Raw genomic sequence first — 12,110 nt, 5'->3', positions numbered from 1 at the left:
TAGATCGTTTGGAGACTTGGGCGGAGAGATGGCAGATGGAGTTTAATCCGGACAAATGTGAGGTAATGCATTTTGGAAGGTCTAATGCAGGTAGGGAATGTACAGTGAATGGTAGAACCCTCAAGAGTATTGACAGTCAGAGAGATCTAGGTGTACAGGTCCACAGGTCACTGAAAGGGGCAACACAGGTGGAGAAGGTAGTCAAGAAGGCATACGGCATGCTTGCCTTCATTGGCCGGGGCATTGAGTATAAGAATTGGCAAGTCATGTTGCAGCTGTATAGAACCTTAGTTAGGCCACACTTGGAGTATTGTGTTCACTTCTGGTCACCACACTACCAGAAGGATGTGGAGGCTTTAGAGAGGGTGTAGAAGAGATTTACCAGGATGTTGCCTGGTATGGAGGGCATTAGCTATGAGGAGCGGTTAAATAAACTTTGTTTGTTCTCACTGAAACGATGGAGGTTAAGGGGCGACCTGATAGAGGTCTACAAAATTATGTGGGGCATAGACAGAGTGGATAGTCAGAGGCTTTTCCCCAGGGTAGAGGGGTCAATTACTAGGGGGCATAGGTTTAAGGTGCGAAGGGCAAGGTTGAGAGGAGATGAACGAGGCAATTTTTTTATGCAGAGGGTAGTGGATCCTGGAACTCACTGCTGGAGGAGGTGGTGGAAGCAGGAACGATAGTGACATTTAAGGGGCATCTTGACAAATACATGACTAGGATGGGAATCGAGGGATACGGACCCAGGATGTGTAGAAGATTGTAGTGTAGTCTGGCAGCATGGTTGGCACTAGCTTGGAGGGACGAAGAGGCTGTTCCTGTGCTGTACGTTTCTTAGTTCTTTGTTCTAATGTGCAGTGTATGCCTGAATTTCTGATATCCTGCTTTTAGTGGCTGAGGCTCCCTGCTGGAATGTGAAGCAATAAAATTACTTCAGTATCTCACTATTTTGAAGAGGGATTGAGAGGAGGGGGGGACGGTGTGGGCTAGGTGATAAAACATTTCCAACCTACATCCTTCAAAAAACTCGTGTGACTAAATGCAAGGGAACCTTACTAAAACCATCATAAATTTCCTTATTTGAATCCTTTATCGTTGCAAAGTGCATAAAGATTAAATTAGGTCCTCTGTTTAGGACAAATATTGAATTGTGGATACTTAAATGCACAATCTCAATCGAACAGAAATTGCCGTCATGTCTACTCTCTGGAGTACATTTGAAGCCAGATTTAGAGACCAAAGAACTATGTTTAAATGCTACTTATTGCCTTTACTTTTATGATTTGGGTTAAACAACTGTTCTTCCTCCGAGAGCAATACCCAAATTGAACAGGCAATTGGATCGCGCAAATGTTCCAAACCTAAAACAAATCAAAAATTAACGTGATCTTTTTTGTATTTGTCATTCCAACTCCAGGTCAAGGGAAAAGAAGCCAGTCCATATCCCTAAATCCTTGTTACTTGCTCCTTCTCTGACAGCGAGAAAGCTATTAAATTGAGTTCTACCATGAAAAAGGATTCAAGATGCACAAATATCTCTGCGGATTATCTGCTTTCTCAAATGACTGGTTTGGTTTTGGCTGTGCTTTCTTCAATATATCTTAAGCTCTTAGGTTTAACTAACCTATTTGAGAAAGATGGGTCAATAAATAGGCTTGTAATACCCTGTTACAACTACCCCAGATCACCCAAGCTGATTAAAATTCTTATTTCCAGTCAATTTTGGAGCGAGTCTATTGAGGACTGCAATAACAATATACCAGTTACAATTTTTTTCTCACTAGTATCAGCAGATATAGTTGTAATCTAGAAAATCTGCAATGTGATTTTCTTATCTTCTACTTAAGAGAATTTTAAGGCATTTAAAGCAACTTTAATAAAAATGTATCTATTGTCAGCAGATTTATGGTAATAGTTTCTCCCTCCGCCATGCTGTGTTTTGCATCAGGCAATGATGCAAAGTATTAGCATAGCCGTGGAAACACTGCAAGGTAATAAACATTTCTCCCCCCACGTTTGCCAAGCATTAAATGACTTTCAGGTGAGGATTTGTTGGAATGTTAATGAATAGCATCTTTAGGATACAATTTGCTACTATTTATTTACAAAAATAGCTGAATTTATGCAGAACAATTACAGTAATAGTGGGTCCACAACTGCATGTAGTGGTTGTCATGGTTGATTGTAAAGCAAGTGTCTGCATTGCGCCTAATCCATAGAGTGCCTCATCTAAGAGTGCTTGTTTTATATTGGAATTCTGAATAAAATCTTCAGTATTAATGATTCCCTTTATCAGTTCTCTAATTTACTACATTATTCTGGTTATTTTTCAGATCTTTGGACAGCTGATTTTAGTTCCACTGATCATGAGGTACAGTATTTGCACATGTCATGATCCTTCAGTATGGATGACATCACATGTCAATTATATGGACTGGTGACCATTGACTCACTCTATGATAATGGGCCAGAATTAACTATCACAGCAAACAAATCGCACCTACCAATTATTGGACTTGCCCCTGCAGATCTTTGTAGTTGGCAAGAGAGTCATATTAATATTAGTAAAGGTGAAATCCACGTCGCAGCGATTGTGAGATCTTTTCAGGTAGCTTTGTGTGAGATCAACAATGAGCAGCACTGATTTGTCACTGGTTGCAAAGTCTAGACTATTTAGTAATCTAATTTCTACTAGCCTGGTTAGTACACCCACTTCCGTCCCTGCCATTTCAAGCCCTGCTGTGCAAGAAGTGCAAGGACCTTATGGTATATTTTGGCATTAAGGTTGAGACTGTCTATTCAGCTGCTTTGAGTGGGGTGCACTAAGAATCAGTATTGGACCCCATCCCCTCCCATGTTTTAATAATGCACTCACACTCCCAACTTTGGTGTGAAGCAATTTAGAATTGTTAGGAGGAGCACTAAATCCTAGTAAGAAACTTGACAATGATAATGTGTTAAACAAAATGCTTTGAAAGCAATCCCCTGCTCAACATCTTGGTTTAGAATGACCTTTGTTGGATAGAAGCAGAGGGATATAGAGAAGGAAGAACAATATTTGTATTAGCAAGAGGCAGTACATTTTTGTGAAGGGGAGGTCGTGTCTAACTAACTTTATAGAGTTTTTCGAGGACGTCACAAAGATGATTGTTGCAGGTAGGGCAGTGGATGTTGTCTATATGGACTTCAGTAAGGCCTTTGACAAGATCCCTCATGGCAGTTTGGTACAAAAGGTGGAGTCACACGGGATCAGAGGTGAGCTGGCGAGATGGATACAGAACTGGCTAGGTTATAGAAGGCAGAGAGTAGCAATGGAAGGATGCTTTTCTGATTGGAGGGCTGTGACTAGTTGTGTTCCGCAGGGATCAGTGCTGGGACCTTTGTTGTTCGTAGTATATATAAATGATTTGGAGGAAAATGTAACTGGTCTGATTAGTAAGTTTGCAGATGACACAAAGATTGGTGGAATTGTGGATAGCGATGAGGACTGTCAGAGGATACAGCAGGATTTAGATTGTTTGGAGACTTGGGCGGAGAGATGGCAGATGGAGTTTAATCCGGACAAATGTGAGGTAATGCATTTTGGAAGGTCTAATGCAGGTAGGGAATATACAGTGAATGGTAGAACTCTCAAGAGTATTGACAGTCAGAGAGATCTAGGTGTACAGGTCCACAGGTCACTGAAAGGGGCAACACAGGTGGAGAAGGTAGTCAAGAAGGCATACGGCATGCTTGCCTTTATTGGCCGGGGCATTGAGTATAAAAATTGGCAAGTCATGTTGCAGCTGTATAGAACCTTAGTTAGGCCACACTTGGAGTATAGTGTTCAATTCTGGTTGCCACACTATCAGAAGGATGTGGAGGCTTTAGAGAGGGTGCAGAAGAGATTTACCAGGATGTTACCTGGTATGGAGGGCATTAGCTATGAGGAGAGGTTGAATAAACTTGATTTGTTCTCACTGGAACGAAGGAGGTTGAGGGGCGACCTGATAGAGGTCTACAAAATTATGTGGGGCATAGACAGAGTGGATAGTCAGAGGCTTTTCCCCAGGGTAGAGGGGTCAATTACTAGGGGGCATAGGTTTAAGGTGCGAGGGGCAAGGTTGAGAGGAGATGTACGAGGGATGTTTTTTTATGCAGAGAGTAGTGGATGCTGGAACTCGCTGCCAGAGGAGGTGATGGAAGCAGGGACGATAGTGACATTTAAGGGGCATCTTGACAAATACATGAATAGGATGGGAATCGAGGGATACGAACCCCGGAATTGTAGACAATTTTAGTTTAGACGGGCAGCATGGTCAGCACAGGCTTGGAGGGTCGAAGGGCCTGTTCCTGTGCTGTACTTTTCTTTGTTCTTTTTGTTCTTTGTAATAATTGAAAAATGTCATGTCCTTTTTCTAGGATGACCAACATTACCTTGCTGCGACGCCTAGTTATTCCAGAAGACCCAGTATTTATTCCTGTTGTTGTCCCTGAGAGCAACATTGAACCACCAAGAGAGGGAAGAAGTGACAGCATTCTGAATGAAGTCCTGCAGCTGAGGTGGGTATGAAGGGTTGGGTAAGTTTTGATCAAATATGTTTTTAATAGATGCTTTTGCTTCCAGTTGCTTGAATATACGTAAAAACCTAAACCCAGTGGTGGAATCATTAATGTTGATCTCTTGCTTTGATTCTCTGGCAGTCGATTCTAATAAATGAATTGTAAATAAAGTTTCCTATTAGGATTATTCACTAATCAGTAATGTACAATCGACAATCTGGTTTAAATTGGAATTATTTAATAGCAAGTTATTTTGATAGAATGTACTAATCATAACTAAACAATAATTTGCAAAGAAGGTAACCCTTTAATGCCTTGTTCATAAACCTAGTAAAATTATGGCTTTGAATATCAGATAAAGTCTCCTTTTAATCCTTGTGCTCATTGCTTTGCTTAAGACCTCACAATGGACAAAATAAAACTTGTTGCTAAGATAAATCACTCTGTTTCAAAAACTCAGAAACTAGCATATTGCAGGAACTAATGTTGGGCAACACAGCTAGTTGGTACAAAGTTCTTGATTCAAATTCTGGTTGGGTGCATTCAGCACCTTAAAGTATGAGGAGACAGCTTATTTTGTCGAGCTTCCTTTGAAGATATTATTTCCCTTGTGCAAGTCATGTAATTACAACTTTCAACATCTGTAACATGTCTAGTGTAAACAGCAGGGAGCACAAAACATTCCTGCCTCACCCAGAGATTGCCTTTTTATTTCTCTTTCTGTCCTACATTATCAAACAGCTCTCAAACAGATAGCTAATTTTCTCTTAACTTCATGAACATTAACCCTCTCATCTTGTATACAAAACTCATCTTTATGAAATTCCAAACAAGCTATAATCATTTGATTACTATCATCCATTAATTTAGTTAGTTATTCAGAATTTCTGTGGATGCCTGAGGCTAACCCTCAAGAGTATTGACAGTCCGAGAGATCTTGGTGTACAGGTCCACAGGTCACTGAAAGGGGCAACACAGGTGGAGAAGGTAGTCAAGAAGGCATACGGCATACTTGCCTTCTCTTCTGAACCCTCTCTAAAGCCTTCACATCCTTCTGGTAGTGTGGCGACCAGAATTGAATACTATACTCCAAGTGTGGCCTAACTAAGGTCTGTACAGCTGCAATATGACTTGCCAATATGACTTGCGGGATTCTCTGTTCCTAAGTGTTGACACCAGGGCAGGACTTCCACAACAACAAAATTGGTGCCGCACCTGGACCGATTGAGCGACCATTGAAGGGCTCGCATCGGCGCCTCGTGGAACACAATCGATTCCAATGAGAAACGGTGATTGAGACTTGGGTGGCTGACAAGCTGCAACTGCATATATACATTACAGGCCCACATGCTCTCATCCCAGCCGACAAGGTGGCACTGGTTGCGCTGGAGCGTGCCCATACAGCTGATGGGTCGGCTGGGGTCAGAGCACCTAGAGGGGGTACCATGGGGGACACCCAAACGACACGTGGCGCTAAGTTCACAGTGGGCAGTCAGCGGTCTGCGCAGCTGCATGGCTGCCTTGCAGGCTGCGGCAATGGTGCTCCATGCCCCCACCCCCAACTCCACAGCCCACTTCCTGGTCAGCCCCACTACTTCCCCTGGCCCTGGCAGAAGCCTCGTGACCATCAGCACGACCATCAGAAAGCTATGGCGATATCGGACACTTTCCGTACCCCCTCTCTTCCCCTCAGCAGTTACGGCATCTGTTTCACGATTTTTAAAAGCTCAAGTGAACTTCGCCGTCAGGAATTCGCCCCAGCGGAGGCGGAGAATGATAATAATCCCTTATTGTCACATGTAGGCTTCAATTAAGTTACTGTGAAAAGCCCTTAGTTACCACATTCCGGAGTCTGTTCGGGGAGGCCGGTATGAGAATTGAACCTGCACTGCTGGCAATGTTCTGCATTGCAAGCCAGCTATTTAACCCACCATGCTAAACCAGCCCCTGGAGAATACCGGGTCAGGCCCCCTAATGATATGCCAGTGTTTACTGTACGTGCGTTCTGGAACGCATTGTCGTCGCTGTCGAGGTATCGGAGAATTGCGATTTGGTGTGAAACGGTGCCTGCCACGATTTTGGCGTCAAAAATGATTCTTTGCTCAATCGCGTTTCCTGATTCTGACGGAGAATTCAGTAATCTTTATTAGTGTCACAAGTAGGCTTACATTAACACTGTAATGAAGTTACTGTGAAAAACCCCTATTGGTCACATTCCGGCGCCTGTTCGGGTACACTGAGGGAGTATTCCGAATATCCACTTCATCTAACAAGCAAATCTTTCGGGACTTGTGGGAGGAAACCAGAGCACCTGGAGGAAACCCACCCAGACACGGAGAGAACGTGCAGACTCTGCACAGACAGTGATCCAGGCTGGGAATCGAACCCGGGTCCTTGGTGCTGTGAAGCAGCAGTGGTAACCAGTGTGCTACCATGCCGCACTTTGTCTCTAACTATGTCCAACCAGAGCAGCACAGCAACCTGCCGACCCAACAAATTGTTGAACCGAGCTGCATATAAATCAGAAGAAATCCTTTTTACGCCGTACTGTACTCTCGTGAGACCCACCATCATCTTCCTAGCAATGAGAAATAAACACTGCTGTTGCCAGTGACTCCATATTCTGAAGCTATTTTGATATCACAGTGCATTCTGGCCTCTGAAACAGAAAGGTAAAATTCAAGCGCTGGAGACAGTGTTGAGAAGACCCATGAGGCTGGTTACGAAATGTCATGATAAATATTAAAGACTTTGGCTTTCAGCTTGGATGAGTGTATCTGGGGTGATCTTTTATAGAGATATGGAAATCATAGTTAATGAAATGGAAAAGTAAATCTTGAATGTTACTTAAATTAAAATTGTAAAGAGACAACAGCAAAAGATAAATGTTGTTTGGTATTATTGAATAAATTGCCAGAAAGAGCACTCCGTGAGTACCCTGGAAGCATTTAAGAGACAGTTGAATTCTGCAGTGGGGAAACTGGAAGATTTTACAGGATGGAAAACTTTAAATGAGTTGACTGCTTTTGTCATCAATAATTACCTTGTGACCTTCTATACTCCTTAATGGACACAGCACTCACAAAGAGAACACAGATAGGTTTTTAGAAGAAAATAGCCGGTGGTATGACAGTGCAAAGAAACTATGAAGGGAAATCTTTGCTCATGAATATTTATAGTGTTCAGTCTTTCATGTAAAAAGTGATAGATTTACAGGTTGCATAGTCTAACCTTTGGGCTATGATGTTTTTGGTATAAATGGTTTTGATTTGCTAAGAGTGATATTTTTGTATATAATTTGCAGTGTGACTGAAGAGAGACCTGGATTTAACTTCAAAAGCATCTCTGATTTCTTGGAAGGATACAAGTATGTATGTAGGTGTAAAATGTCATTTCATAATTTCATTATTTCCTTAAAGCCTCTTCTTCCCGCCCCCCCCCCTCCCCCCGACCCATCCCACCAAAAAAGATATCTAGCAGTTCAGTGGCTCTGAAAATATCAGTGATATCATAGGATGCTGTACCAGTGCCACTCAACCACCTCATGCCCCTCCGACCCAAATATTCTGTACATGTAGAATTAGAATCCATTGGAAGCGTCTGCTTATCACAAAGTAATATTTATGATCAACATTGGAAGCTATAGATGTTAATCTATACTAGACCAGAGTTTAAACATCAATGTCTTACTGAAGAAAACAAATTGACAATTCCAGTGATAGGAACAGTGTGTTCAGTGTTTTGGAAAATTATCTGAGGAACAAAAGTACAGTTTGGCTTCTATCTACAAATATAGATCCCGAAGAACAAGTAAGGATATAATTGGCTGAAGTGCCAAATGATTACAACCTAATAAATCTTGTTTAATAATATTAACCACAATTGCTGTCACCTGTCATCCCACAATGACCATCTCCTTTTCCAACAGGGTCCTTATTATGAACAGCTGTCATCTATGACAGAAATGGTTTAAGACTGCAAACTACTGTAGTCAAATTACTTCAACAGAAGCTGTATAAATTGCTGAAGTTTGTTTGAAGTTTCAAATTTGTTATTAAGACAATAATGACGAGGACTTACAAGTCGGGAACAATGTAATCATTCAGAAAACATCTATTTTGCTCTGACAGACTAATGGGTTTCTGAAATAAATTCTTAGAAATGAGAGTTGATTCAGGGTTGGTTTGAAAGTAAGTTCCAGTGAAAACTGCTGAGAAGCAAGATTGAGGATTAAATTAATACTTAATAGCCTTTGATTTTCTTGAAATTTCTTTGATTTTTCAGTGAAAGAAGTGGGACATTGAATAGCTTGCTGATAATGTTTAATATTGGCTAATCAATCAATTATCAATATATTAAAATAAATTATTCTAACCCATACAATTTTGTACTTTTTCAGATCAGGTAAGATTACTCCAACCCAGGTTGCTAAGAATATAATCAGCGCCCTGGAAGATGCTGATCAAGCAGTTACTCCATTGCGTGCTATTGTGCAGTATGAGGGTGACGAGATAATCAAGGTTGGTAATATTTTTGGTTTATCAAAGACAATATTAATCCTCCTTACTTGGACTGTGGACCAGCAATGATCAATGGGGAGATATTTATGGCTAAAGTGTGTAATCCAAATTTTATCAAACAACATAAACAACATTTGGGGCCTCACGGTAGCATGGTGGTTAGCATCAATGCTTCACAGCTCCAGGGTCCCAGGTTCGATTCCCGGCTGGGTCACTGTCTGTGTGGAGTCTGCACGTCCTCCCTGTGTGTGCGTGGGTTTCCTCCGGGTGCTCCGGTTTCCTCCCACAATCCAAAGATGTGCGGGTTAGGTGGATTGGCCATGCTAAATTGCCCGTAGTGTAAGGTTAATGGGGGGATTGTTGGGTTACGGGTATACGGGTTACGTGGGTTTAAGTAGGGTGATCATTGCTCGGCACAACATTGAGGGCTGAAGGGCCTGTTCTGTGCTGTACTGTTCTAAATTCTAAACATAATATTATTACACACAATCATTATTACACACAATCATTGTGTCATGATGCACATGATTAATGTTGTTGAAGCCAATTCTGAACATCTGGAACAAAAATGCTTTCGTTTTTATGTTTTCAAGTGGTCCTTTTGTAGATGGCTCAGTACCACAAATAAAGGATCAAAGTTAATCTCTGTCTCTATATGTCTGTGATTTTCTCATATACTCTCTATCACTGAGCATATTTGGATTTCTCTTCGTTGTTCATTCACTGTGCCATTGTTTCTCTGTGTATAAGATTTCTTTCCTTATACCTCTGTGGGTTTCACCCATTCACCTCTCACTTGGTTCCTGTTGGGGAAGTTTTCATAGGTGCTGGAAATGTTGCAAGCCCTCATTTCATGTGCTGCTTTTCATGAGCCGAAACAGTGATTGTTGATAAAATTGACCATCACTGTTGCGCTGATGCAACCTGTCTATATTGTTATCTGATTGTTATCTGGAGCATAAATTATATTTAACCTGCCTCCCCCTAACGTAGAGATGCTGATTATTGTAGCACTCTTTAGATCCACTGATATTGTACAGATTAAGGATTGAACCTGATTTTAAAAAAATATAAACTTAGAGTACCCAATTCTTGTTTTCCAATTTAAGGGGCAATTTAGCGTGGACAATTCACCTACCCTGCACATCTTTTTGGGTTGTGGGAATGAGACCCAGGCAGACACTGGGAGAATGTGTGAACTCCACATGGACAGTGACCCAGGGCCAGGATCGAACGTGGGTCCTCGCTGCTGTGAGGCAGCAGTGCTAGCCACATGCCGCCCCTTAGGATTGAACCTGATACTTGGCATTATGTTTTGCTTTAAGCCTTTGGAGGAGCTGCATTTAATTAATCAACTCTCCTCCACTCCTTGTACATTCACATTCCTGTTGCTCTATTTTTTAACTGCACACTTTAGGTAAATATAAACAATAATAATAATAAAGATAGTCAAAAACAGGAAATGTAGACCAGAGAATTGCAGCTACCAAACCTAATATTTTGCGATCACTGGAGTTGTCACTCCCTCCTGAGTCATGGAATTGGCATTGTTCGCAGATTATCAATTTTGATTTGAGAAGAAGTGGGTAAAGTGAAGAATTGAACTTCAGAAGTGAATTTGATTTTTGTGGACTGCAAAGTATATGTGTATATTTGGCAGAACAATCTTGTTTGCAGTAACTGGGCAGGGGCAGGAGTTGAACTTTTGCAATGTTCATTTAATGTGACCTTCGCTAACAGTTACTTTGGAATCCTGTGATAGCAGTAGATCGGGCAAAAAAAAAAGAGTTCCAGCTAACTGTGCCGTTTACTGACTATGAAAGGAACGCGAGTAGTAAGCTTTTGCCAGCAGTTCTAGTTTATCAGCACATGACCAGGAACTGCGTTAATACTATGGACCCTGCTTCCAACGTGGTCCTTGTAAAGGAGCCAAACGTCATTGTGGAATATTGGTGTTCCATTCTAGGCCCAGCAGTGGAAGCACTCCTGGCAAAATAGAGACTCTTCTCACAAGCTGTAGGTACTCCAAACTTCACTGCAAGAATAAATACTGGTGGCCAATTCCATAGATTACACACTGTTCGACTTATCATTAGTGAGAACAATACATGCTGTACTTTTAAATGGTAGTAATGAAAGGGCTGATTGTCTGAGATGCTAGCTAAAAGCAAATGCAAAATGTACAGCAGGTCATTTTGCTCTCCTATGTCAATGTGCTACATCATCAGTCAATGGATGTAAATGGAAATGTTAGCAGCCAAACCAGCAGTCAAAGTGAGGAACCTGCTTGTGAATCATATGGCAGATAAATGCTGAGCAGCATTCTGGTCTTGCTTTATGAAAAGTTATTTCTATTTCTCTGAACTTGCAACTTTGTGTGTTAGCTATTTCTATCTAACTGTTCACCCCCCCCCCACCCTCCAATCTGTTGGCTCTCTGCTTATCTATCCACTTTTGTGCAGTGCCATCCTTCTACATCAGCGGGTCTTATCACATTTAATTTCCACTCTGTCCTTTATGTTGCTGTTTTATCTATGTGCCTCTGAATACATTTTTGTTGAAGGGAATGATAGAGAGAAATAGGTGGAAAAGTGCCTGATAAGGTGTTTTGGGGCAGCCTTTGTACTGACGCATCAATGAAGTGTCTGGTAACACCAGAAAATGTTTGAATCACGGTGAGATAAAATTATGTGTCAGCATTGTTATTCTGCTATTTTTCAACACTCTGACATTCTGTTCTGATGTGTAGATGGCAGAAGCCTCCACTGCTCGATATAGAGCCAATGCACCTCTTTCCCCACTGGATGGAATTCCTGTCTGCGTGAAGGAGGAAATAAAAGTTGTAAGTATAATACTGTTTGAATAGAATGGCTGCAGCATGGGAGGAGGCTAATCAGATCTTGTGTGCCGATACCTGCTCTTTGCAAGAGCAGTTCCATTCCCCTGCCCTTTACCTGTACTCTGAAAATCTTTCTTTTCTCCTTGGATACTTTTCCAATTCCCTTTTGAAAGCCAAGTTGAATCTGCCTCCTCCAAACTCTGTTA

At 41.5% G+C, this 12,110-nt stretch overlaps 1 protein-coding gene across 1 annotated transcript in view; it reads left to right on the top strand.

Moving 5' to 3' along the window:
- LOC119968936 (fatty acid amide hydrolase-like) overlaps positions 1 to 12,110 on the top strand; it is a 101,377-nt gene that overhangs the window by 14,202 nt on the left and 75,065 nt on the right. The window contains exons 3-7 of the mRNA XM_038801949.1: positions 2,337 to 2,374; positions 4,405 to 4,545; positions 7,850 to 7,912; positions 8,945 to 9,065; positions 11,815 to 11,907. Coding sequence (XP_038657877.1) covers positions 2,337 to 2,374; positions 4,405 to 4,545; positions 7,850 to 7,912; positions 8,945 to 9,065; positions 11,815 to 11,907 — 456 coding nt within the window. The remainder of the gene's footprint in view (positions 1 to 2,336; positions 2,375 to 4,404; positions 4,546 to 7,849; positions 7,913 to 8,944; positions 9,066 to 11,814; positions 11,908 to 12,110) is intronic.

This window comes from Scyliorhinus canicula, chromosome 7, assembly GCF_902713615.1.
Source record: "Scyliorhinus canicula chromosome 7, sScyCan1.1, whole genome shotgun sequence".
Classification (NCBI taxonomy): domain Eukaryota; kingdom Metazoa; phylum Chordata; class Chondrichthyes; order Carcharhiniformes; family Scyliorhinidae; genus Scyliorhinus; species Scyliorhinus canicula.
The sequence above is the reverse complement of the archived record's forward strand: the minus strand, read 5'-3'. Positions and strand labels throughout refer to the sequence as shown.